At 50.6% G+C, this 27,365-nt stretch overlaps 1 protein-coding gene and 1 pseudogene across 2 annotated transcripts in view; both read right to left on the reverse strand.

Moving 5' to 3' along the window:
* EXD3 (exonuclease 3'-5' domain containing 3) overlaps positions 1–27,365 on the reverse strand; it is a 93,523-nt gene that overhangs the window by 49,145 nt on the left and 17,013 nt on the right. For both annotated transcript variants that reach the window (XM_066610702.1, XM_066610700.1), the window contains exons 4-20: positions 26,434–26,492; positions 25,722–25,889; positions 24,864–25,031; positions 21,723–21,776; positions 20,214–20,353; positions 19,931–20,031; positions 19,154–19,227; positions 19,017–19,055; positions 12,084–12,250; positions 10,869–11,010; positions 9,899–10,121; positions 9,399–9,508; positions 8,677–8,881; positions 8,323–8,489; positions 6,939–7,109; positions 4,955–5,008; positions 4,121–4,252 (exon numbers count right to left, since the gene is read on the reverse strand). In XM_066610702.1, the coding sequence (XP_066466799.1) occupies positions 4,121–4,252; positions 4,955–5,008; positions 6,939–7,109; positions 8,323–8,489; positions 8,677–8,881; positions 9,399–9,508; positions 9,899–10,121; positions 10,869–11,010; positions 12,084–12,250; positions 19,017–19,055; positions 19,154–19,227; positions 19,931–20,031; positions 20,214–20,353; positions 21,723–21,776; positions 24,864–25,031; positions 25,722–25,889; positions 26,434–26,492 (2,174 nt within the window). The remainder of the gene's footprint in view (positions 1–4,120; positions 4,253–4,954; positions 5,009–6,938; positions 7,110–8,322; positions 8,490–8,676; positions 8,882–9,398; positions 9,509–9,898; positions 10,122–10,868; positions 11,011–12,083; positions 12,251–19,016; positions 19,056–19,153; positions 19,228–19,930; positions 20,032–20,213; positions 20,354–21,722; positions 21,777–24,863; positions 25,032–25,721; positions 25,890–26,433; positions 26,493–27,365) is intronic.
* Positions 7,596–7,723, reverse strand: LOC136635773 (5S ribosomal RNA; annotated as a pseudogene).

Here is a 27,365-nt window from a genome sequence, read left to right on the forward strand (position 1 = left end):
CGGTAGGTAAGCAAATCAGACTGCTGCTCGACAGCTTGACGTGGGAACAGAAAGCCAGCATTCTGGCAACAGTGCCCGAAGAAAGCGGCGCAGACCTCTCATGAGAGAGAGGGGAAGGAGGCATGGGAATTCCAATATCTGCAGCGCTGAACTCTGACCCCGGAGAGACACAAGGGACTGGAGACCAACAGGGCCGTAGAGTGGCCACCGACTGCAGGCTTTCTCACGACACTGGGGACGGGGCTTCTTTTGGGGAGGAAGAGAGCTGTGTCATTGGCCTTCCACAGAGAGCTCACATTCCCCTCGCGGCGCTTTCCCGGTGACCTTCCTGTGCTCAGAACACTGAGAAACACTGCCAGTCAACGCACACTTTTTTCCCTTTCCCAGAGGCCAAATCCTGCCCTAGAAAGGCAGGCAGCATGGCCTGGCTGGGTCTTCTAAATGGATACGTGCAATTTAGCCCCACTGAAGGAACGCTGCATCTTGTCCCTGGGCCCTCTGGAAGGGACTTTCCCCTGACCCGCTGTTTCCTGCATTCCTCATCTGCCCCTGTTTCCCCTTTCTTCAACCACCCTTCCTCCTCGCTGGGTCCCTCATTCAGAGTCGCGTCCCTTTGTGCCCCCACCTCCTGGGCATTCTTCCGGCCAGCTACCCAATTTCTCCAATTCCCATCTCTGACTCTGCCAAAAGCCCTCTTATTAGGAACATAAGAGGATACCTGCTGGATCAGGCCAAAGGCCCATCCAGTCCAGCTTCCTGTATCTCATAGCAGCTCACCAGATGCCTCGGGGAGCACACACGACAACCAAAGACCTGCATCCTGGTGCCCTCCCTTGCATCTGGCAGTCAGAGACAGCCTACTTCGAAAACCAGGAGGTTGTGTACACTCATCATTGCCTGCAACCAGCAATGAACTTTTCCTCCATCCAGCCTCCTTTTAAAAGGCATCTAGGCCAGATGCAAGAACTGCACTAGAGGTCCTGGGGACGGAACCTTCTGCGTGCCAGCAGGCAGTTTCCCACTGAGCAATGGCCCTTCCTGCCACAAGATGTCAAGGGAAACGAGACTGCTTTTTTTTGCTCACTCCTGGAGAGAGAGACACGTGCACACTGAACTGCAGGTCCACCTGTGAAAGAGAAAGCAAAATCGGCAGGGTTTGGTGGTCCTTCACTCCAGAAAACCCCACCAAATCGCTCTGCCTCGCACAGTTCCGGGTGAGATATAAATCTCATGGCAACCCTAGGGGAAACCCCCACCCCACGCAGCCAAAGGGCTGGAGAGGTGACAATCTACAGCTCCTTGGCAAAAGTGGAGGGGGGGGGAGAAGCAAGAGAGTCTCGGCCCGTCATTCTTTCCTTGTCATGACCTTCATGCTCTGATGGATTTCTGAAGATACTGAGATCTTGGCAGGAAAATACACAGCCTGTGGGAACCAGGCAACACTGAGTGGTGAAGCCGCTGTTGGCGAGATTCCGGCCAGAGCCAGTCACATCTTTTTTCCCCTTCTCCCCTTCCTTCCTTCCTTCCTTCAGGGGTTCTTGGCTTATAACCCGAAGGAAAATGCTTGGAATGCCGAAAGCTCTGAAACAACAGAGACCTGTTAAGGTCTCTGCCTGCATCTGTACCCAACAGCGGCCTGGGAAAAGGTCACGGCTGCATTCTGGAGAGGCACTGACAGGTGTGGTGCCGTCCTGACTCCCTTCCCCTTCCCACCACAACTCTCCACCAACCCTGAGGCTTTCACAAACACACCAAGAAGGAGGCCACAAGTTCCGGGAGGATGAGTTTCCACTGACGGACACTGCCTTAACAACAACGTGGAACCTCCATCTTCAGATGAAGTCAGTGACTAAATACCACGTGCTGGTGATGAGCAGGGGTGTGCTATCACCTCTGCACCCTGCTCATAGGTGTACTGGTCGGCTGGCCGCTGTTGAAGACAGGATGCTGGAGGAGGCAGACTCTCCTGATGATTTCATATTTCATCAGAACATTTCATAAAAGGCAGAGTGGACGGGAGCTGGGGTTGTCCCATCCCTACAAAAGGGCCAGAAAGCAGCGCATCAAAGTGCGAAGAGCTGCTTTTTTCACTTGTCAGGAAACAAGCTAATGAAAAGGGCAGCCACTGGTAATAGCAGGAACACAAGTTGGTGAACTTTGCCCCCCCCCTCCGATTTCATCCCCATTTCTCATCAAACACCTCGCTCTGCAGGCTCCTCCTCAATATTCAAACAAAGTTCTCCTTGGAGAACTGGCATCATTTCCAGCTCCTTGCACAAGACCCTCCGTGTCCCACCCTGATTGGCGGAGGAGGAGCTCTGCTGTGACCCCTCCAGAAGAACATCAGGATTTCACAGGCCCAAGGAAAGGGGACCACATCCCCAGAGCAAGCCCAAGACCCAGGCATCCCCGGCCCTGACGACCAGGCAGAGAGACGCTGTCGCTGCAGCCCACAAGCCAGTGAGAACCAAGATGGCTGGGAGTTCCCAGCAGCCTCTGGACCCGTCAGCTCAGCCCACATAAAAGGAACTGCACTGAGCTGCACCCCCCCTCCTAATCTCGACCAGATCTCTGTGGCTCTGGCACACTTTCTAACCCCCAGTGTCAGCTCGCGGGATCTATATTCGTAGTTATCGACCAATACTGCCAGAGTTTCCCAGGCTCACTTGAAAGCTGCAAACAAAATCGCCCCCAGCAAGGGGGCTGGTCTGCCTTCTTGTCAGAAGCTCTCATCGCTCTCCTCTCTCCGCAAGAGAGAGAGAGAGAGAGAGAGATGATGTCAGGAGGCTGCACATGACAGAAGTTCACAGCCACAAGCTGATGCAGCGGAGCAGCTGAGAGACTGGGGCTGTGCACCCAGGAAGTCTGAGACCTGAGCCTCACCTCACAGAGCAGCAGCCCTGCAGGAGTAAGGTCCCAGACAGCGCCTCCAGGGTTGACTGGGCAAAGTCCCTTCTCGAACCCTGGACTGACAATACTAAGCTAGACATACGAGGGGACCGGCTCAAGATGAGGCAGCTTGTATGCTCAAAGTTTGGGCCTGACCATGGAGGAGCCATTACATTTCTTTTTTAAAAGTATTAGAAGTTTCATCTCGGCTCTAAGTAGAAACCAAACAAGACATCCGTGCTGAATCTGCAATGACGCAACCCCCAGAGGGTCCGCAGGGTCTTCCCTCTCCCCCCTCAACAGAGCCCATCAAACAAGGAAAATGCACGCTCCCTACTGCATCCAACAAGGCAGAAGGGTGAGCTGGGATGATAAGAAGCTCAGAGGAGGCGACAGAGACACAGAGCTGCTAACGCGGGGAAGTTATATCCTGCCTCTGCAACAGCCATGAGAGCTACACAAAAAGATAAATACACACTACCGAAAACCCACACTGGCACCCCAAAACATGATAAAGCCATGATAAAAGGCAGTTTGCCGGAGACCTTAGAAACCCAGTACAAAAGATCAGTGGAGTATAGCACTGACTCGGCTCCAAGCTGCTCCGGGCTCTGTGGTCTTCCTGCTGCTAAGCCTGGCTACCTGTCAGGAGCCCCTCCTTGCCAGCAGACTCCTGACCCCGTCCATTGGCAACACTGAGCTGGTGCTGGGGAGGGTGCTTGGGGAGAACACACGAGTCGTGGGGTGCCCACGCTTCGCTTCCCAGCCTCTGAGATACCCCAGCGTGACCATCTCTTGGGGGTGGGGAAATGTGCCCTTCCCCCTTGGCCTTGTTCAATGCATACCTGACCAAGCTGGGCACTGGGAGGGGGGGGTCACACAGTAGATGCCCTCACTAGCCACACCCTAGATGTGCCTCTGCGAAAGATTGATCAGATTAACAGGGGCCAAATACGATCAAAATTCCATTGAAAGGAATGAAAGCGTGTGGATTTTGCCTGGTGCCTGAATGACCGCAGAGGAAAAGAAAAATACCCCTCGAGAGCGAGTTCCGTTAGGGCCTTCTCTGTGGTGGGGCCGACCTGTCTCTGGTCACCATCTGGAGAAAAGCTGCTGATCTTACCTGGCAGGCAGGGCTGTGGAGGAGGAAGACAGGCCTTTGGACATGTAGGAACACAGTAAAACTCAGGCGTGATGCTGACAGACAACAGAAAGCGGCAAGGGGTCCTACCTGGCAGCGACTGAAGACGTCAGCCAAAGTCACCCGGACGTTGAAGTGCTTCAGAACTTGGAAGGCCTGCTCCTTGGCCTTTTCTGAGCATTTCACCTGGAAACACCTTCCTTCTCCTACCTGGGACTGCAGCTATGAAAAGGATTTATTTTTTTTTAAAAAGAAGATTCAGGCTAGAGTGAATGCAAACTCAACAGGTAACAGGAGATGGAGAATCAGATAAGGCCCCTAATGCACCGAAAACCTGAGCTGGAGATGGCATTGTCTACGTCACCTAAAACTGAGGGCACGACAGGAGACACCAACCCAGATCAAGCGGAGTGTGGCAGCTGGTAACGTATGTGCATAATTAAAATCTTACAACGTATACGCATAATTAAAAAGAGGATTTGAGAAATTAACAGGTGGGGTTTATCACTGGCTGTTAGGAAACTGCAAGTTCAAAGGCAGTCTGCATATCAGTTGCCTGTAAGGAAAGAAGTGTGGGCAGGAACTACACCTGCAGCAGGATGAGGTGGAAGAGCGCAGACTGTACCAGTTGAGACTAAAGCAGAGATCTCCCCTTTCTGCTATGGGCAAAATTTCTTGCAAGTAGAAAACTAGCACATGAAGGAAAAAGCTGAGCTTCAACCTCCCTCCTTGACTTGCTATATATTTTTTTTAATGGCAAGGGACTTTTGCCCCCAGGGAGTGCCCAAACTGTGCGGCTTCAACTGCAGGTTAAGTGGCACAGTCCATTCTCTGACTAATGGGTGCTGCTGCTTAACTCCACAGCTAGTGAGGACAAACCCGCAAGACATCAGTGCTTGCATGAGAAATGCAGCATACACTCACCGTCTGGTACGGAAGCCCAGAGGTCAAAATTACTCGCCTTTCTTGCCTGGCAATCTGAAAAGAAACAATACTTTGATCAAACCAGGGTGAGATTTAAGTAACATGCTTTCAAAACTCGTGACAGCACCATTTTTACAACATCCACGAGGACTAGGAACCCTGGACAGTCCGAGGGTACCATTTAACTGAAGCTATGAGGGCCTAGGTCTGGCTCAGAGAACCTTAACCAAGCTGCCTTAGTTCCATGATGGAAGGAAGGCAAGGTAGAAATGTGATAAATACTTTTGCAACCATGAGGACTAGAAACACTGCCATTTACATTCTGCAAGCTAATACAGGGATTCACAGGGATCTGACCGGAAGCCTTAAGCTCCACAGCAAAACTCTGGTCCTGAGCCGAGCCAGTCATCCCACCTGAGACCAACAGTGCTGCCTTTTCCAACTGTTTTCTCTCTGATGCGGCAAGGGTCGACATCTAACAGTTTCTGAGATAAAGGAGATTGGGGAGGGGGCTGGAGAGCATTGGGGGCAACGTTTTTTATCTTTGATTATCCAAGCAGGGATCAAAGCCAACAGCCATGTAGTAACAATCTACTGGCATTGGGTAGCCAAAGAATGTTTGTCCTGTCTCCACGGAGACCCGAGCCCGAAAACATCCTTCTCTCCAAAGCAAGATTAAAAGAAGCCGATGAGATCAGGGGGTGGGGCAGGAGGAGGGACGGGGAGCCGGCTGGAATTCCTAAAGGGAGGATGGAAAAATCTGAGCCATGGATGCCCAGGGCATGAGCCTTCAGTGCTTCCTGCCACTCAGATCAGCCCCCCCTGTTTTGATTAACAGGGGATCTCCAAGGTCCCAGGCAAAGATTTTCCTAGCCCTGCCAGATCCTTTTAGTCACATATCAGGGGGATCAGGTCAACTCAGTATAATATTTTCCAGCAACCTGAAATGCATGGGTGGCCAAACCGAGTCTCGGGAGCCACAGGTGGCTCTTCGATGCATAATATGTGGCTTCCAGAAATATTATTAACAGTATTTATTATTAACAGTATTTATATACCGCTTTTCAACGAAAAGTTCACAAAGCGGTTTACAGAGAAAATCAAAACAAACAACTAATGGCTCCCTGCCCCAAAAGGGCTCACAATCTAAAAAGATGCAAAAGAACACCAGCAGACAGCCACTAGAGAAGACACTGCTGGGGTGAGGAGGGCCAGTTACTCTCCCCCTGCTAAAAAGAGGACACCCACTTGAAAAAGTGCCTCTTACCCAATTAGCAGGGGTAAATATGTTGGCTGAGCCCCTTTTTGCATCACCATTAACATAAAAGGTAAATTTAAAGAAGTTTTCAAGCGTTAACATTTCCTGGGTATAATTCCTGCGAGTCCATTGGACTAAAATATAAGTGTTAATGCTCATGATGAATAAATATATTTATTTAAGAATTGGAATGCTTCTTAAATATTGAGGCTCTCAGACATCTCTCCCGCAGGCTTTCTGATGTTTATTGTATGTGGCTCTGAGGTTAAGCAAGTTTGGCCACCACCTGCTGAAATGTTTTTAAGTGGAGACAGGCGAACCTGAATTGGGGTTTTTTTGCCTTCAGACAGATGCAACCTTGCTGAGATTTGGGCATTTCCCTCACTCGTTTCCCAAGGCACTCAGCCCAGAACAGGGGATTCAAACCCATGACTACAGTGGGTCTGTTTCCAGAGAAAGCACCATGGCTGATCTGGACTGTCACCCCTCCTTAGGCTTCTTCCCCCAGGGAATGTGAAAGGAAGACATGTTCTTGAACATGTGCGGAGTGCACTGCCCATAACAGCAAGTAACCAGTACCTCTTTAAAAAAAACCAGGTCAGCACCAGGAAGCTGTGGTTGTATTTTTAAAAACAGCTTTTGGCATTCCACATCCCAGTCTAGTCAAAGTCCCAAAACTTACGCTTTCTCTCCCCCCCCCCTTTTTCTGGCAGGCAGAGGACCCACCTCAGCTGCTTTCCTGTGCTCCTCGTCATTCTCCAGCATCCGGACATCCACTCCGAGGCAGCGCAAGTACCGGCCAAGGCCTTTCAGCATGTTGTCGCAAACCACACGGAAATCCCGAACTGTGATGGCATCTGAAGAGCCCGGGACCTCTTCCATGCCTGGTGGTGGGTTCTGCAGAGAAAAGAAGACAAAGGTGTTTGAGAAAGTTACTCATCACAAATACTCGAGGGGCTGGCCAAGGCTGCTGCACCCGGAGGGACTCAGGGCCAGGCTACAACCTTAATGAAAGCAGAGACAGGAGATGCAGAAATACAGATCTCAAGAGCAACTCACAGGATTTAAAAGGGGCCAAAGAACTTCATGCACATCCTCTCAGTAATCATCACAGCATCCCTGCAAAGCAGGCCATAACCCTTTCTTTCACCTCTACCCCTGGTTTTATTATTGCTTTTAGTGCTGCTGTATTCCGGGGCCTAAAAATTTCAGTGATTTTAATTTTAACATAATTTGCAATGGAGTTTGTGCGCTGATTTTTTATTTATTTTTTATTAATTTCCAAAAACAAATATAAACACACATAACACAAAACACGAAAAAAAAAACATAACACACTCCACTGATGGTTGGCAACCTTCAGTCTCAAAAGACTATGGTATAAGCCTACAGCACCCGGTATTCCCAGGCGGTCTCCCATCCAAGTACTAACCAGGCCTGACTCTGCTTAGCTTCCGAGATCAGATGAGATTGGGCATGTTCACTACATACACAAAAAAAAGGGTGCAGGAAATCATATATCATTATATATCACTAAAATTAATAAACGTTACATATCTCCTAATCAAAATAAAATTTCATTTTATTGATTGACTTTCATTCGTATTGTGTTTTTATGGACTGATTGTTATGAATTGCTGTCAGCCGCCTTGAGCTTAGGAAAGGTGGGTTACAATTGTCTCAGGTAAATATGTAATATAAACTCTGGAATTCCCTCCGTCCCGTCCCCCAAGAAAGGGCCAATAGCTGGCCCCCTCGTCATCAAGATTCTGCCACCCTCTTCGCTGACGTCAGTCGCTTGACTGGTTTACATCTCACTGTTGGTACAGCACACTGCTTCAATTTTGTTGGTGGGTTCGTCTGCAGGTGCTCTTAGATTCTGAATCTTTGCTATAAGCTGCCCTCATGACTTTTTACAGTTGAAAGGCAGGGTGGAAACATTCAAAACTAAAATTAAAAAAAAATTAATGATGATGATCAAGGCCCCCGTTGAGCTCACCACCAAAACAAAATGGGAACAGAGGCCTTTCTGGCCCACAGTGCAGCCAACCTGCTTCACTGTCACCCTGGAGACAGCCCCGATGTCAAACACGGACCAGAGCTCACCAACCTCCGCAGGGGTGGACAGCACTGCTTGCTGGCTGGGCAGCTTCTTTGCCTTGACGGTGGCACTTGCTTTCCGAGGTGGGCTCTCTGTGGTGCTGGGACTCCACCCATAGCCTGCCGGATCCTCTTGCAGTTTGGCATAAACCTCCAGCAAGCAGTACGCGTCAGATGCTGAAGGGAACACAAAGCGGGTGGAAGTTGTTGCATTTTTGACCGTGTCACAATGTAATAATGTGGGTTTTTATTTCTAGGGCTTCAGTGCCGAATTGATTATGACACTGGTTGAATTAAAAAAAAGATTTAATTAACATTAATATTCAAGCGGGTTGTACGGCAACAGCGATGGCGAGAGCCAGACCTGCGTAAAGGATTTGCTCTTCCCGGAGAGGCCTCTTCTCCCAGTTGGACAGTTGCTCTGTCTTGTCGAGAGGTTTGCCAAGGACGTGTCGCACTAACAGGCTGAGCCCTTTCTCCGGCAACCTGCCCCCTTGCCTGCCACTCTCTGGCTGCGAAGTATCCACAGCCCGGCAACCCTTCTTCCCGTCACCGGGACACACGGGCAACTGCAGAGGACAAGAACACCACAGACACAAGTTAAAGCAGGTTGCAGTCTTTCTCCAGCATTTTAGCAGGGAACTACGACTGCATGCCATTTCCCTTCTGAATTCAGGGGGCAGGCAGAGGTATGCCCCCATTCGCTGCCTGAGACTATCGCCTCCACTGACCTCATGAGCTGGCCTTGGGAAGCGATGAATTGAAGTGAGGTAGTAGCAGGCATGGAGTCTGCTCTCAAGAGAAGCAACTACAAGTCTATTTGCAAAGCCAACGCCAGCTCTGCGTGTGGTTATGATGGCCTCAGAAAGACAAATGTTCCCTTATCCTGTGGCTGCATTGAGATTGCATCAGTGCTGGAAAGTTGGTTAAGATTGGCCACTGTGTCTGCCATGCAGGACTCCTTCCTTTCCAGGAAGTACTGCAGAGAACTCTGGGATATCCACCCACAACTAAGGAGGCTCTTTTCAAGACGCAACACTGGGTGGGGGGGGGGGAGTCCAGTTTCTCTTGGCTCTTTGCCCTTACTTGCTGATGAACGGTCAGGAGGTCCACGAACCCACACAGCTGCTTGCCCACATCTCTGAAAGCTGCAGAGGTAGCCACAAGGTTGCGCAGGTCTCCTGACATCCCATATCCTGGGGAAACAATACCTGCAATTATTGCACAGGCCAACGCACATTTTGCTGTCGTAAAAGTTAGACCTTGGGTATATTTCGGGTGCTGAATCCAAAAATAGCGTTCGCTTTGCTGGACTGGCTCTCGGTTTGGGGTGTGCCCGATATGCTGACTGAAGCAGCTTCCTCGTGAGGAAGCCACAGCATCAGCTTCCTCATGAGGAAGCTGCTTGAATCGGCATATCAGGTGGCTATGCCATGTCCCCAAAATGAGAGCCAATTGGGCAAAACCGATGCCATTTTTGGATTCAACTGCCAGTCTGTGCTGAAAATATTGGGTTTGGTCTGATTCAGGCCACAGTAACTTCCCAACGGAGCCCCTCACCGGTAACAGTGGGAAGCGGCACTTACCTAGTTTCAAGATGGCTGGGTTGGCAAAGAGAGCAAGGAAAAACCCCACCAGGGCTGCCTCTGCCGTCTCTTCCTCCGGCCCTCCCAGCTTCAGGAGCTGCAGCATGTCCAAGAGGAACACTTGGCCCTGGACGGCCAACTGGACTACCGAGACGTGGGACCTGCCAGCCACTGTGCCGAATGACGGCCGCCACTCCATGTCAATTCCAACCACCTGGCCAGGCTAGGAGAGAGTAGGCACAGGTGAGATCCCAGCTCGCCCACATTCTCCCTCCTGGATTCTTTCCAGGTTCCTCTACATCAGGGACTAAACGTTTTCTTGAGGATATGATGCCCCACTCCTCTTCCAAAGAACGGACAGGAAAAACAGGAGGCTGGAGTTAGAGGGTCTTGGGAATGATCCAGCAGGGCTCCTCCATTACGGGGTACAAGCCATGATGTGTATGCGCAACCTCCTGATTTTAGAAATGGGTTATGTCAGAATGCCAGATGTAAGGGAGGGCACCAGGATGCAGGTCCTTTGTTATCTGGCGTGCTCCTTGGGGCATTTGGTGGGCCGCTGTGAGATACAGGAAGCTGGACTAGATGGGCCTATGGCCTGATCCAGTGGGGCTGTTCTTATGTTCTCTTTAAGTTCTGATAAGAAGAGTCTGAAGGAGACTGCCTCTGGAGCTGGAGGTTCTACTTAGCCATCACGGCTTATGCCGTCACGCTGTGGTTCCCCACGAATTGGTTTAATCCCTTTCCAAAGCCAGCTAAGCTAATGGCCATCACCTCATCTTGGGGGTAGCGAATCCCATAAATAAAGTCATGTGCTATGTGAAGAAGTCCTTCCTTTTCTGCATTCTGAACCTCGCACCAATCCAGTATGCTGGAGGTTCTCTGGTTCCGATGATGCACGAGAGAGGGAGCAAATCTCACTATGACTCCCATGCCCGCAAATAAGGGCAGGGAGGTTTGAGAGGCCCACCTTCAGCACGTCCTCCTGGCATTTCAGCACCTCTTCCACTGTACTCAGGAAAAAGATATTCTCCCTGGGGATGGGGAGCTGGTAAAAATCGTCCTTTTTCCTGTCCTCCCAGCCATCCACTCTTTGCTCGGGGACATCTTCCCTACAGCGAAAGAGAAAAAGCCAACAGTTAAAGGAAGCGGGAGACCAGACAAGGAGCTGGGTGTTGCCCAGGATACAAACCACATTGTCCTTCCCACTGCCTTTTCTCTTTCCTAGTACTGCACAACTGGAGGTCCGTACATGCTGCAGGAGTGCCAAATGTGGGCACAGAAATATAGTTTCTTGAGAATCTCTGCTTTTAATACTTAAGAAAGAAATTCTAGTTTCTAGCCCAACGGGGTTGCTTCTTGTCCTGCCCCCCCCCAAAGCAGCTGGACAACTATAGGGCTCATGTTCCCCTCTAGTGTGGGGAAGAGCATAGAGCCTGCCTGCAGGGCAATTCCTGGCGGTGGATGACAGTTCAAGACCTTTCCCATCAAAACTGCCCCATAGCTGGGGGCTGCTTTTTCCGCCAAAACCGCCCCACAGCTGGGGGCTGTGGTCAGACTGTGGCTGACAAAGTGGGGCAGCTCATGCTGTGACTCCACCAGAAGAGTCACTTCCAAGTTAATGACATCACTGCCAGTGGGTCCCAACATTCCAGTGGGTCCCACAAGCCAGACTCAGCCTTGCCCCCCTTCTCAGAGAGAGCTATAGGCATCTCCCCTTCCAACAGTGCAATCCTAAGCCTGTTTACTCAGAAGTCAGCCCCAGCTGTCAGAGGCGACCGGGGACCACAACGCAGCGGCACGCCCACCCTGACAGTGCGAGCCGAGAAAAAGCCCGCAGGGCAGAGGAAGACTCCGGCTTGTCTTCGGCACGAATGGGCGTTTTGAGCTGGCTCCTTTTCCCACACTGCCTGCACCCCACGGTTTATTATTTAAAACAATATTTGCTAACCCTGCATTGAGGGGAGCGTGTGACTAATTATTTCAGGCAGCGGCACAAGGCAGGACAAATATTCGCTCGCCCAGACGGTCTTGTGTGCACACGAGACGGTCAATATTTGTGCAGAAATGTTTAGCCAAGGTGTGCGAATCCTTCCCCCCACCCCCACGGGGCAGCTGGGAAGATCCTGGGGACAGGGAAGCGGGAAGCATCCAAGAGGGGGGGCAGGTCACTCGCTTTCCGTACCTCTCCTGAAGCCTGAGCGCCTTCATTTCATCTGCCACTCCGGGAGGCAGCCTGTCCTTGGGGAGGCCGTACCGCAGCGCCCACGTGGCAGCAGTACTGAGGTTGCAGTAACGGACCAGCAGCTGCACCAGACACTCCTGCAGCCATTGATTGTCCTGGACTGTGCTCTGGAAAGCAAAGAGGGGGAGAGTCCGGCAGTGTGAGGTCTGATCCTGCAGGAAAGGAGGTCACCTGGGCATTCAAAACTTACCTCCAGGTTAACAAGAGCACTGGACAGGCATCCCCTTCCCCACACAATTCACAAAGAGTAAAATGAGGTGTGTGGTTGGCAACCTTCAGTCTCGAAATACTCTGGTACAAGCCCGCAGCACCCAGTATTCCCAGGCGGTCTCCCATCCAAGTACTGACCAGGCCTGACCCTACTTAGCTTCCGAGATCATGGTAGAAGCCTACAGCACCCGGTATTCCCAGGCGGTCTCCCATTCAAGTACTAACCAGGCCTGACCCTGCTTAGCTTCCGAGATCATGGTATAAGCCTACAGCACCCGGTATTCCCAGGCGGTCTCCCATCCAAGTACTAACCAGGCCTGACCCTGCTTAGCTTCCGAGATCATGGTAGAAGCCTACAGCACCCGGTATTCCCAGGCGGTCTCCCATTCAAGTACTAACCAGGCCTGACCCTGCTTAGCTTCCGAGATCATGGTAGAAGCCTACAGCACCCGGTATTCCCAGGCGGTCTCCCATTCAAGTACTAACCAGGCCTGACCCTGCTTAGCTTCCGAGATCATGGTAGAAGCCTACAGCACCCGGTATTCCCAGGCGGTCTCCCATTCAAGTACTAACCAGGCCTGACCCTGCTTAGCTTCCGAGATCATGGTATAAGCCTACAGCACCCGGTATTCCCAGGCGGTCTCCCATCCAAGTACTAACCAGGCCTGACCCTGCTTAGCTTCCGAGATCAGACAAGATCAAGCATAATGAGGTGTATGAAACATAGGAATTTTATTGGCAGAGCCCCTCTGGCTGGCTGGCAGCGCCATTTTCACGTCTCCTAGGACCAAGCACCAAGTCGTCTTGTAGCATCTTTACCAGGGGGGATGCTGAGAACAGAAATGGCAGTCAGCGAGAGGAGAACTGCCTCCAGCGCAGCAATTTGCTGCTGCAAATTATTTTGCAGTCCTGGAAAAAGGGGAGCCGAGAGCAGTTTCATGGCAAGAGATGGCGTCCCTGTTCATACTGAGGAATACCCATGTGACCTGGAGGGCAACAGCTGCATCCTTCACAACAGCTTCACCACAGTCCCTCTCAGGCCATGCTGAGGGCACACTCATGCCAAGTCTGGCTGTTGCTGAACGACAGAAACTAAACCCCCAGATCTGGAGGCACAGAACTCCTCCAGCAGACCCAGTCAGGCCAGAAAAGAGACTCATCCTGTATTCACACACTCCTATCGTTTAAATGGTCTCCAAATTGTGGTGCTTCTTTCTTTCCCATGTCTCCAAGACCAGCCCCTTTCCTTTTGCACTACTGCAGAAAAAGCACTCGTTTGGGTCACCTCCACAGACATCTACCCCTCCCCCCCACTTCTGGACATTATGCATGCTTTGTGTATTTATTAGATCAGCTAATCCAGTTCTGGCCCAAAGGCAGCATTGCCCACTAAAACTATCTCAAGACTCGTGGGCTGGCAGGCTTGAGGTCTGGTGCAGACCTAACTGAGCACAGTGTCCAAACCATGGTTGCGCACTCCCTCTCTCCTCCTCACTTTCTAAGCTAGCCACGGTTGGTGCTGCGTTTGCACCCTTGAACACGCTCCAAAGGGGGGAATTTATGGATAAAATGGGAGTTGAACCTGGGACATTCTGCAGGGCTCCTAACAACGGTTGAGAGATCAGGCAGAATTACAACCATGCTGGTCGCCAGCCAACTTTTTGGACCGTGAGCCGCAAAAACGTCGGCACCAATATCATATGCATGCTGCATTTGGGGGGCTCTCCATCCACTGGGGTCAAACGTGACTCCTTTAGGGTTGGGGGCAGCGGCCCAAACCTTCCCCAGGCAGAGCATGCCAAGAGCTGGTGCGCAAACAACCAGAGCGCTAAACCTCTGCAAGCCTCAGCATTCTGGTCCACGTGTAGTGTTATCGGGTTGGCACCAGAGGGAGAACGTGGCCAAACAGCATTCCTCTCGTGAGCAAAAGGTAACATGTGGGAACATCGCCTGTTCCCTCCAGATCTGCTGAGGCAGCACAAGTGAAAGCGCACCAGCAAATCTTGCGCAACTCTGCTGAGCTCTCCGTGGAGAAAGAAGCAGGAACCGCGGAGACTCTGAAAGCTGGAAAGATCCTCATGTGCCCCCTCTACATGCCCCCTCTTAGAACAAAGCAAGAACCCTATGACTTTACATTGTCCTCCTTCTGATCTTTCTCAGAAGTACCTGCCCAGCAGCTCTGGCAATCTTCTATGGTCACGGCCAGTGGCATAGCTAAGTGGAGGCAGGAGGTACATTGATTGCTCTTGCTGCCTTCAGGGGGTGCCCATCCACACCCCCAATGGTGGATCCAGAGGCATGGGGGTGTTTGCAGGAGAAGGTACTGCAGCGGCAAGGAGTCACCTTCTCCTGCAAACCCCCCCCTGCAGACACTTGGAGCAGTTGTGAGCGACTTTTTTCCCCCGGCAGAAAGAAGTGAAAAAAGCAGTCAGCCGCTCAGAGTGGCTTGCAACAGCTCTGAGGGTGTTGTCAACCCGTACGTAATGGGTGGAGACTTCATTACATCACCACAATTACTTCTGGGTGAGGTACTTCCAGGGGGGGATGCCTGATGTCATTGTCCAGGGTGCCCGAGCTACACCACTGGTCACGACCACCAGGCTTGAGGGTGTTAGGAAAGAAATCAAACGTATTCACGGCAGACAGGCTTGCAAATGATGACTAGCTATGAGAGAAGATGAAGATTTCGTGTGCAGAGCCCCCCCCTTTATGATGGAAGGAAGATCATTGCCTTCATGCCCGGCTTGTGGGCTTCCCAGATGCTTCTTTGGAAGTGGAATGCTGAAGCTGATGAGCTTTGGGACAGATCCAACAAGGCTGCTTTCATGTTGCCAACTGCTGATGTCAAGATTCCCAACCCCAGATCCGGGAAAGATCATGGGTAGGGCAGATCTGGTACCTCGGGGGCTTTCTAGACCCCAGTGCAGGTTACCTGAGGGAAGCTGATTTTGCGAGCCTCTCCGTGAAGGACAAATTCTGGTCTGAACGCCTGGAGAGATGCCTCTGCCTGCTCAGGAGGTCTCTGCAGCACCAACTCCAGGGATGTTACAATACTTCCTAAGACCTCTCAGCATCTGACGTGGCACACTGAACACTGCCCTCCTTTCCCTGCCGCCCCTCTGCTCTCTAGTAGGGAAGAGGGGACAGGAGTGGAAGCGGTGAGGACAGCAGAGGGTAAAGCATCTCATGAAATGCTCTAGCCCTCCATGCTTCCCCTTCTGCTTTCCCCCTTCCATCTGGGGCAAGAGGTGAAGCAATAGAGGCAGGCAGAAACACACGCCCCGCTCTTAGGCAGCTGCCTCAGTAAGCCTCATGGACGGGCCAGCCTTCACCTTTCCCTCTCCGCTCAGGGTTCCTCCCATGGTGTTGCTGCCTTGACAGAAGGACACTTAGCCTGAGCTCCAGAAACCCTCCTCTCCATGCTAGTCCATCCTGGCCTGTCCCACTGGGGGTTCAGGGTGCAATAACCTGACCCATTCCTCCCTTTCTTCTGGGCCTCCTACCCCCGGGGCCATCAAGTGATTTATTTCCCACACTGACAGAAGCATCTCACCTTTTGCGTTGCCAAAAGCATCTCAGGAATGAGGCCTGGCAGCCGCAGAAGCAGCATTCCGCTTGGGCAGGCTGAGTTTGCACACGTAGCGGTGGGAAATGCAGCGCGGGGGAGAAAGTGCGGTGGATTAAGGCCTGGGGGTTTGCCAGCAGGATGGAAGGTTCGGGGGCAGAACAATTGCTAGGCTGAATCAGTGGAAAGGGTTGTCTGGTCCAACATAACAGTAGCTGGCAGGACACCAAGGCGTCTCCCACACCTGGCACTCAGTAGCAACTACCCTGTACACAGAAGCTGTTTCTTCCTGAGACAGTCCAGTTTTGACAATGCGGACCAATGGCAGCCCCCCATCCTGGTGTCTGAGGGACAAGGTTTGGCTTCTCAAGACCCTTTCAATGGAAGATGGGAGTCTGACCCCGAGATAGACCATCTGCATGCAAAAGCAGGGTCTCCACTACAGCCCCGTCCCCAAAGAGGACTTGTTTTATGCTATCATGGCTGTTATCATTGATCTGTCCAACCCCTTAAAAAAAACACACACACTTAAGATTTAAATCAGGTGCAATGCATGAATCTGCTGTAATTTTAAAAAATGAATAGCAGTTGGGGTGGAAGGCACTGCTGACATCAGAGCCCTTTGCCACTCTTAAGGAGGTATGCCCACGCAGGAGAGGTGGCAGCTTGGAGGTGAATGCTTGGGTTGGGAAAATGGTGTGTGTTGAGGGGGTAAAAGTTAAACCCCAGACCTCTCAGACACAGATGTTTCTTACACAACCACACGAGAGCCTGACCTTGTCTGGTTAGGCCTACACTCCCTGCACAGAGAAATTTAGCAGGTCAAGGTACAGAATTCTCTCTGGGATTCTATTTTCCTAAGGGGGAAAAACAAACACTGAACACTCCTTTCCTTCTGCCCAATGCACATTCCACCGACAGAACCTTCAGAGCCCACATCATCAAAGATTTACTTTGCGGCAACCTACGATTCTAAGACAATAAACTGAACAGAACTGGAAGTACCAGGAGATGGGGGAGGGGAGAGAAGAACTGGTCCGGGAAGGTTAGAGCGTGCAAACTGCCCCTGCCAAGCAGACAGACGTGGGGCAGTCCAGGAAATGTTTTTCATCACTTGATGCTGTCAATTGTTTAATCTAGCCCTTAAGCCACACAGAGAATGTGAACTGGGGAATTCCCAGCTCCCAGCCTACACTTGTAGTCACTAATGCCTCGGCGGCCAGGACACTCCCTCTCCCTTCCTCTCCACTGCTTCCCTGGTCTGTCCTTCCTCTCATTCAACCCTGGTCAAATTTAGCAAAATTCTCTGCTCAAGCTTTGTGGACTTGGGGAAACTGTACAAGAGCTGCAAGGGATCCCAAGCGCCTCTTTCAAAACTCAACGCAGCCCCAGACGTATCATTCCACCCGTAATCCCAAGGCATGCACAACAAAGGTTTACAGCTCCAATGGAAACCTGCGATTAAGCCTCCCTACTGGCTGCAAATGGCCACATTCCGCTCCCCCTTTTTGGGGCAAATGCTTTCATCGCCTCGCTGACAACCCCCAATTACCCAAGCAGACGTGAGTTTGACCCAACAGAAGGAGAGCCACCAGCAGGACCCCTGAGTGGAGAGTAAACTCCAATGACCACCATTTGCCTCCTGCCACTTTTGCTGGTGTCTTTCCTGAACATATGAGGCTGTTTACCCCAAGGCAGACCAATGACCAGTACAGCCCAGTGTACGTGCTCTGACAGGCAGGGACTCTCTAGGGCAGCCATTTTCAACCACTGTGCCGTGGCACACTGGTCCACAGGTGTGCCACAGGAATTTGGGGGAAGCTCAAAGCAGTAATAAGTATGTTTGCTGGATTGCCAGAGAGAGAGAGAGAGAGAGAGAGAGAGAGAGAGAGAGAGAGAGAGAGAGAGAGAGACTGACTCTAATCTCACTTGGTGCATTAAGTGTCCTGGCGCTTTTCTGTTGTGGAGACGGAATGCTTGAGAGGACAGAATGAATGAACTCAGAAATTCACACCCTGCCAAACTGGCCTGGATTCCCCTAAATCCATAATTACAACATTCCGAAGAGTGGGGCATTCTTGGGAGCGAGGATGGGTTTCTCATTTCCTTCCCCGCTCTGCAGTTTCCTCTCTCTAGAGGAAACTTTGGGGTCTTTACTGGTCTTTGGAACAAACACCCCCCCATGCAAATTCTGCTTTCTCCACACCAAAGTGACTAGGGATCTCCCCTAGACATGCAATGGAGTCAAATTCAAGGTGGCACAGATATTTGGGCACCCACGTGGCCCTGGGAGACAGATTCAGCTTCTCCAGAATCCCAGCTTTCACTGAAACCAGCAACTACCAGGCTTCCAGTTCTTGAGGCCACACAGATGTGCTTGCAGGCATGTGGGCCAATGCCTGCCCCCATTTCAGAAGGGGAGCAGGATAAGGGCTCCTGTGATAGGAGTGGGGCACTCAGTGTCCAACATACCTGCACGGTAGCCTCCAAAAACCACTTGGGCTGGGGTTTAGCTAAACAGTGGCACACAGATCAATTAAGGCTTGCTGCTTTCATACCCTTCTCAAGGGTTTCCCGGAACCACAAGGTTGACCATAGTAGGAAAGATAGAAGATAGTGCTGGCCTAGGCAGGCCATTGCGTGACTGAGCTAACTTCCTAGCACATAAGTTTGGGATTGCAAAATCACCTTTAAAAAAAAACCAAAACTGTAGCGCAAATTATGCAAAACAAGAGACTTGCTACATATCCTCTCAGTTGGCAAAATCCCTGCAGGTTACAGGATTCGGCATTCCTGGGCGTATAATTTTAATCTGCTATTTATTCATTCACTCATTTCAACTATTTATGCCCCACCCTTCCATCTCCGCAGGGGACCTTCAGGGCAGCTGACAGCATTTTAAAAACACTGTATGGGCAAATCAATAGACAGCTGGAAACAGGAGACAGTAAAAAAAAATACTACAACAGCGTGTAGTTTAAGAGCGGAAAGAGGTGACCGTGGCAAGGAAGGCAGGGGAGAAACCTTCCAGATGAATGATACACACACACACATTGGCAGGGTTGGAAGCAAAACCAAAGATGGGTCCTTGCACCTACCTGGACGTGGTCAGCCCAGTTCTCCTCTGACATGACTTTCTGGAAGAGAACCCACAAAAACAACAATATTAAATCTCCTAGACACGGAACCATAACAAAGGCCTCTGTACAAAGCCAGTCTCTGTTCTGCGACGTACCTCGACAAACCTCTGGTGGAGCAGGTATTTCAGGGTACCCATGTGCCGCTGGTTGGTGGCATTGGGGCAAACAGCTGGACAAGGTGGTGGGGGGGGGAAGAATAAGAAAATCTGGATCAAAAGCAGCAAAGGAAGTAGCGCAATGCAATTTTTAAAAGTCACATTTCTAGCCTGCCTTTCCCACCAGGATCTCAGAGTGGTTTACATGAGGTTATGGGGATGCACAGTGCAATCCTATGCGTGTCTACTCGGAAGCAGTCCCACAGTTCCAATTTCCCTTGATTGGAAGCAGGTCTCCAGGGTCTCAGGTAGGTGTTTTTCCCTAGCCCTACTTCCCATTATAGGCCCTGGTCTCATCTGCTAAAGAAAAATGCCCATCTCCACACTCAAGCGAGACACAAGCCAGGAGAGCTAGAAAGGCTCCAGGGCAGCTCTCTCCTGCCCCCTAGTGTTAACACCGTTTAGTGCCGAGAGCCAACAGAGACACAGGGCGAGGTCTGAAGACTGTAGCTCTCCATCGAGACAAGCCAGACAAGTTTCATATACATTTTGAGGTCTTCTAATCCAGCCAGAGTCCACACACCAATCCCTGTACATAGGAATGTAGCATGTCAGGGGAAAAATTCAGCCAAAAGCCTTCTCCCCAACAAGCTACTTCTCCATAGGCAGGGAGAGTTTAACACAAACACACACACAAGGGGCCATTCAATCCACCCTCCACCTGCAGTGGTCCGGTCCAAGAGTTGCACCACAAGTACTCACGTTGACTCAGCCTACCTGGATCTAAACCGTACTTGTCCAGAAAACGGAAGATCATTTTATTCAACACTCGGTGGTTGAGCTTCTCTGGCCGTATGTTGGGCAGGCCTGGGTACTGCCTGAAAAGGGAATTGAGAAGCAAGCATGAAAAAGGTTGACCCAAATTGCAAAAATGCTAAAGAATGCAAGACTCTCCCACGGCTGGCTTTTTTTCCTTAAGCCCCAATGATAGAAGATTTAATGCCACGATGGCATAGGGCACGAAACATAACACTTGGCTGGACACCAAGGACTCCCCCACCTTGGGATGTCTTTGAGTTGGAAGCCAGGTGCACACCAGGAGTCCAGCACCCGCAAAAGCTGCTGCTGCAGATCTGGGTAGCCTTCCACGTAAGCCTCAACAAGGTTCATTTTATCCTGAAGCAGCAACGGAATGCACATCTAGGGAGAAGTAGAAGGGGGCACATTAGAACAGCTGGGTGGCCCACAGTTTCTTAGAGACAAAATACAAGTTGCTGTTATTGTGAGTGATGACTGTGCAGTATCCCATCATTTCAATAACCAGCGCAAGTGGGGGGGGAATGAACATGATCGAAACCGTGGTAGAGACAAAGTGTTAAAACCCCTCTCCCATTTCCAATTGCAGTTACGCAATTTCAATACATGAGAACATGAGCCCTGCTGAATCAGGACAAGCACTCATCTAGTCCAGCTTCCTGTATCTCACAACGGCCCACCACATGCCTCTGGGAGCACACAGGACAACAGGATACATGAATTTTGGTGCCATTCCCTTGCACCTGGCATTCTGAGGTAGCCTACTTCTAAAGCCAGAAGGCTGCACATATCCATCAAGGCTTAGAACCTGTGACGGACTTTTCCTTCACCAAACTGTCCAAACCCCTTTCAAATGCATCTGGGCCAAAAGCACACACAGGTTAGAAATAACTTAAAATTTTTTGTATAGCACTAGCTGTGTCCACAGCGCTTCATTTGTGTTATTTCACGCACTGTGCCCAAAAGCCTTTCTGATCCTCCAAACACCCCAAGGTGGCTGACGTCAATTACACAAATTGATCCACACACATACATAAAAACACAAATTTAAAGAATAAGAAAAAACAAAGGCAACCTCATGTATGTGTGTGTATAGACAAGTATACATCTTTTCACAGAAAGAAGGCAGCTTTTGGAAATGTTTATTTACTCCTGTTTTATGTGTTGTCTGTTTTACTGCATTAACTGTACATTGCTTTGAGCGTTGAACATGTGTTTTATAAATCTTTTAAATGAATAAACATAAATACTGAATGCAGGGCCAACTGCCAGGAGAAGGGACGGTGCAGGCAGGTGGGCAAATGAAGCTGGATGCCCCCACCACCTCAGTCCAGACGAGCTGCTTCAAGCGACCACCTTAGTATACACAAGCCCTGCATATGTTGCTGAACGTCAAGATTATTTGTGCTTCTTACGCTAGCTACACAACACACATGGCACGCCACTCGGGCCCTAAAACGAGCTGCCATTCAGACTGCAGACTCTTTCCCCGTGTCCTTTCGTGCCGTGTGTCTGTTTGCAACACACGGTGCTCGTCAACCCTGACATCCACCTTAGGAGAGGACAAGCCCCTGCACAAAGGGTTCGCAATCTAGAAAATAATTTAAAGAAGAGGAGAGGAATAAATGGGGTGCGAAGACCAGGTGACACCATCGTTTTCTGCAGGGAGTCGCATTCTGGGAATAGCCACCTGCACAAAAATGCATTCGGAATTGAGCTGATCGAGAAAGCTTTGCGTAGGCAACAAATTTACCTTCTCAACCTCCAGATCTGGCTGCAATTTCAGTTTTATGCTTAAAATGGCGGCCTGGAACACAGAAAAAAGCAGAGGGGAAAATTGATGCTGGAGTGCAGAACACAGCTGAGCAGAAAATGTGCTTAGAGGTCCAGACACACACACACTCTCTCTCTCTCTCTCTCTCACACACACACACACACACAAATTCAACTTGCATTCTGCAGAAGGAAACAGCACATTCCTCATAGTCACCTTGGAAATTCCACAAACACCCAGGCCTCAGGTGGTGGGTTGGTAAGAGGGGTACCCACACCCTCCACACCCCGCCCTGCACTGCTGCTCCTCCTACGGCTAGTCATGCCTGAAAAGAAATTGGGAACGGAGTGGTAGAGGAAAAGCGGAGAAGAGGGGTGGGCTAGAGTGTCTCCAACCCTCTAGCCCACCTCTCCTCCACACCTCCTTTTCTGTTTTGTTTCTCTCTCTTTTTTGAGCCAAGGGAAGAGAAGAAGCAGCAACAGGTGGCACACCAATGAGTGAAGGGGAGGATGGCATCTGGCCCCCCACCTGAGGCTCTGGGAAGTCTTGAGCTGGCCCTGATCCAAGCATTTCTTCGGTATAACATGTACGTGTTAGTGAAAGAATATACAGGCACACGTACGTAAAAGGCATGTACAGATATCTGCACTTTCTACCGAGTTACGCATCTTAAAAAGGAGACTTCCTGTGCAAGTGCACTCTGAGCCCCCCGAACGAACCTGACCTTTGCACCAGCCTGCAAACCGAAAAAAGGAACATGGTGGACGGAGAAAAAGGAAACAGAAATTCTCAGGCTTCTATTTTAATCCACTTTGGAAATTAACAGGGAGGGCAGCAGGGGAAAAATTAACATACTCAACTGGTCGCCTGGTGCCGTTCCCTTGCTGTTATTTTTACACACACGTGGGAACGCTCTCTCTCCCCCCCCCTCGGCAGAGTCTGGCCACGGGAACTATAAACGGCAGCCAATCACAGCCCCTAAGACCATAAAAAAGAGCTACCTGGTGGATCTACCGGGCTCAGCATCCTGTTCCTAACAGTGCCATCCTTGTGTACGCGGGGTGCTCAGAAGCCAGGCAAGAAGGTGACAGCATTCCCCTATTTGTCCACAGCACCTGCCACTCACAGGTAGACTACCTTTGAACAAGAAGGCTCTTCTGTTGGGTACCATGCTTAACAGCTGTCGGAACAAGCTATTAGGGACTCATCTAATCCTTTACAAGCTCATAAGAAGAGCCACGCAATACAAGACCAAACAGTCCGTCTGGACCAGCCTTCTGATGGGGGTTTTAAAAATTTCCCTGCTTGAAGATGTCACTTCCAGCCATGACATCACTCCCAGGTTAATGACATCGCTTCTGGTGGGTCCCAACAGATTGTCATTCTAAAAAGTGGGTCCCAGTGCTAAAAGGTTTGAGAACCACTGAGCTAGATAATTCCTGAAGTTATTGGCCCTGAGAACTAAACAGAACCTCCCTGTTCAAAGGCATCTATCTATGAAGAACCAAGAATGGGGATCAACAGTTAATTGCCCTCATGCTTCTCTTGCGGGCTTCCCAGAAGCACCTGCTGATCAATGTGGCCAGCTGGGCCTTGCCCTGATCCAGCGAGGCTCTTCTGACTGAAAAACCCAAGGGCAGTGGAGTGGTCCAGGCATTGCACGTGGGGGACTGGGGAGATCCCTGATCTAAGAGATTCTTCCCCTGAGCTTCTTGGAGAGTCAGAAACACGGTCAATTAAAATAGACTCATGGGGGGGGGGGGAAAGACCATCACCAAAAACACAGTTAAATGTTTGATCAGGAAGAGCTTCCAAAACCTTCCTCCACCATCTCTCCTGAACACCCAAAAGAGGAATCCCCCCCCCCCAAGCATGCACTGAAAGTCTCTCTTGGGATAACCCAACGTTTTGTAAAGCAAGGTGGCCAGCTCCTTCCCAGAACTCTTCATGAGCTCATTCTCTGCTACCAGCTGTTCAGAATATAATATATAGCTGTTAAACAAGGGGAGGACCCTGGAAGCCATCCTTCCAAGCAAACTCCAGCATACGTGACCCACAAACGTGCTCCTGCCTTCCTTTCCCTCCACAAATTAAAAGGAGAAAAAATCACCAAGAAATGGGGCTTAAAAAAAATACAGTTATCTTTTTACCTTTTTATAAGCTTCTTTTTTAAATGTAAATAAAATAACTCGATGAACAATAGGGGGCATTCATGCCCGTTCCCAAAGATGGCTGCCACTGCCCCCCCAACATGAAATATCGCGGCACATTAAGTCATGAGACCCCTGCTAATCAAAGCTGACAGGGGCTTCTTTGCTGGGGGGGGGGCTTAGCGGTATCATGGGGCACTGAAGCACGCCAGACTGTTCCTGTTCAGATGACAATGGCTTTGCTTCCCGAAAGGGGCCCTGCCAGTGACAAGAGCCCCCTTTGTCTGCCCCACCCTCACGCTGTGGAGCGCAAGAGAGGCCCATTCAAGTGGGCCCAGACACCCTTTGAAAGGCTGAAGTGTAACATAAGATGCGGATGAAACACTAGCCTGCCTTCTGCCAAGCCCCTCATTCTTTCGGAGGCACAGGCCCGGCCTATTCAGGGGGCCATTGCCGCTATATTAGCCTCAAAGTCTGCTCAATTCCGGCATTGTTTCAAAAAAAGAAGAAGAAAAAGAAAAGAAACAAACAAGGGGCCGCAGCAACCATCTTGGTTCCCTCAGAAACCGTTCATCAACGTGAACGGCACAGAACAGCGATTTTCGGCCTTTTTCATCTCATGGCACACTGAGAAGGCACTAAAATTGTCAAGGCGCACCATCGGTTTTTGGACATCTGAGGAGGCACGCTGCGCTGACAGCAGGAGCTCACATCCCCCAGTGGCCCTACTAACAAATGATCCTCCCTCAAACTCCTGCGGTACACCTGCAAGACCTTCCACGCCTGTTGCCTTCACAACCAACCGATAAGGCAAATTAGCAATATTATCCCATTGCAGGTGGGGAAGACTGAGGCCAGGAGGTTTGCCTAAGGCCAGCTAATGAAATGGCAGCGCCAAGAATCAAATTGGGGGAGTCCTGATTTGCAGCCAGGTCTCTAAGGCAAAGGCACCAGGACGGGCAGGACCCACCTCCTTGAACTGGTTCTTGTAGTAGAGATGGGTGACGTGACCCAGGAGAAAGTGGCAGTCGGCAGCGTGGAGCTGGTAGATGCTGATGAGCGGGTCAAAAAGGTTTCCGTGGCACTGAGCAAGCACCGGGAAAAGGCGGGCCTGGAGCTTTTTCAACTTCAAGGCAGACTGAGAAATGAGGGAGGGAAAGAAAGTCATTGAAAGCCACCCAAACACCGCATAGCGCACATCCCCAAAGGGCAGCGCATGGGCTCCCTCCAGTAGCCGATCTGACACCATGTCCCCCAAGCCACAGCTTTCCCCTTGAAACGCCACCATACCGCATCTTGTCTCTGCCTCACTCCCCGCTTTCAGCTCTGTCTCATCCTCCAATCATAGACAGAAAACTAGCTTGCAGAATTCACTGCCACAGGACACCGGGACAGCCGTTGGGATTAGACGGCTTTCAAAAACCAATTGAACACAGCCACGAAGGAGAAATGCCTATCAACAGCGAGCAGCTGTGAGATCACGGGAGCACATTCAGAGGCAGTCTACCTTTGAGAACCAGAAGTTTAGAAGTAGACTACCTCGGAATGCCAGCTGCTAGGGAGTGGCAACAAGACGCAGGTATCTTGCCTTGGGTGCTTCTTGAGGCACCTGGTGGGCCACAGTGAGATACAGGAAGCTGGGCTAGATGGGCCTTGGGCCTGACCCAGCAGGGCTCTTCTTATGTTAACTAGATGCAGAGGCAAAGGTCCAGTGGGGTGGGTCTTGTTTTTATTGGTTCTGGAAGCCGTCTCCTGCTTCTCATACGAGAACAAAAAATTAATAAATAAAATGAAGATCTGCCCAGCAATGGAGCGCCCTCTGCCTCACCTGATGGCCAGTGGGATGTTCCTTTGTCCAGAGCTGTAGTCCGTGGATAAGAAAAGATGCCAAGCAGGGCCCCTTCCCTCTCCAGCCACCCTGAGCTTCGAGGATGTCTAGGAGCCACTCCAAGGGGTCTTCTAGTGCACCAAAAACCAACTGGATTTCCTCTTTAAGCTACAAACACATAAAGAGAGCCTTTTCCGGTCACACCGGATCCACCAGTGTGTGGTATACATTGGGTCTTCCTTATCCGCTGGCTTGGCATCCAAGAGAGTCTTTGGGCAATCTCTACCTCCTTGATGAACTAGCAGAACTGCAATAAGTTTCGCAAAACTCACCCCCCCAAAAAAAAAGCCCACAAAAAGGCATAATTATGCAAGAAATAACAGAAAATGTGGAAATGTGTTCAACTGACCTAATTTCTACGGATTGCAGAATTTTCCTTTGCCCAGATGCAGAATTTTTAAGGCTTTTAGTTACAAAACTGATGTCTGCCCACAATAACGCTTCCACGGGCAAGGGCTCCGTAATCTGACATGATCTCTCAGCTATCAGTGATTTAAATTTTTAAAAAGTTACTAGTTCTCAGTAAGGCTGCAAAGATGTGCTCAAAAACAGAAGGGTTCAGGGGGCTTCTGTGTCCCACACCACTTCTTTCCTGGACCAAAAGAAGCTTTAAGAATAAATCAGCAAGATTTGGGGGTGTGCGAAGCCTCACCTTCTCTGTGTCTTTCTTTGCCCAGATAGCCTGAAGATTCTGCAGCAAGGGGTCCTTAGCTGGAGAAAAGGGACATGGGGCAAAAGGGAGGGGGAGAGAGAAAGAAACGGGGTATGTGTTTTACTCAGTCTGCTCAGGAACCCTTGCACAGGCTGGGTGCCACAGCAGAGGGGGTGTGCGGTCTTGCTCCCATCCATGGACCCCCTGAAACCTAAACCCCATTTCCCCTCAACTTGAGGCTGCTACTCCACCCACTGGGAAACAGCCCTGGGCTTCAGCCTTCCTTTTTCAATGTCTTTTGGGCTCCTTGACCAACAACTGGGCCTTTTCTTTGAACAGCAGCTCTGGAGCGCAGGCTCCACCAGCGGAGTGGCGACTAGAGTTCTTGTAAGAGTTTGGGCAGCGCAAAAACGCCACCCTTCCTTTCTTTGGCGCTTTCCCCGAGGTCCTTGGGCTCTGCGATCACTGCAACGCCCAAGTCCTTCGAGGAACGCCCGGGGAGCCTGCTTATCTCGCTTGCTGCGATAAACACCTCTCGGCATCCTGTTTTTCTCATGTTGAACGACAAGGAAACAAAAACGATTGTTTGGGATGTGTGTTGGTCATAATGGCGCTACTGGGGCCGGCCACGTGACACACACCTCTGTCCGTTCGCCACAGGAAGCCGAGGGATGGGTCTTTGGGAAGAATCACCACTGATCTCCGGGCAAGAGGCTTGCCCTTAAGTTATCCTTCAGATAGGATCCCCCGCACTACAGTATTAATGGTTTCTAGCTTTTAAGTTCCCAAGCAGTGAGCAACTCCTGGTGGGGAGTTTAAGAGTGCTTCAAGCACAAGGACTATCCCTGTTTGCCAGCTCGGAAATAGCGGGGAGTACACAATTCTAATCCTGCCAGCACCTTTCCCTCTTCAGGGCCCGACTGCATAGTTCC

The sequence above is a fragment of the Tiliqua scincoides genome, chromosome 16, assembly GCF_035046505.1.
Source record: "Tiliqua scincoides isolate rTilSci1 chromosome 16, rTilSci1.hap2, whole genome shotgun sequence".
In the NCBI taxonomy this organism is placed as follows: Eukaryota; Metazoa; Chordata; class Lepidosauria; order Squamata; family Scincidae; genus Tiliqua; species Tiliqua scincoides.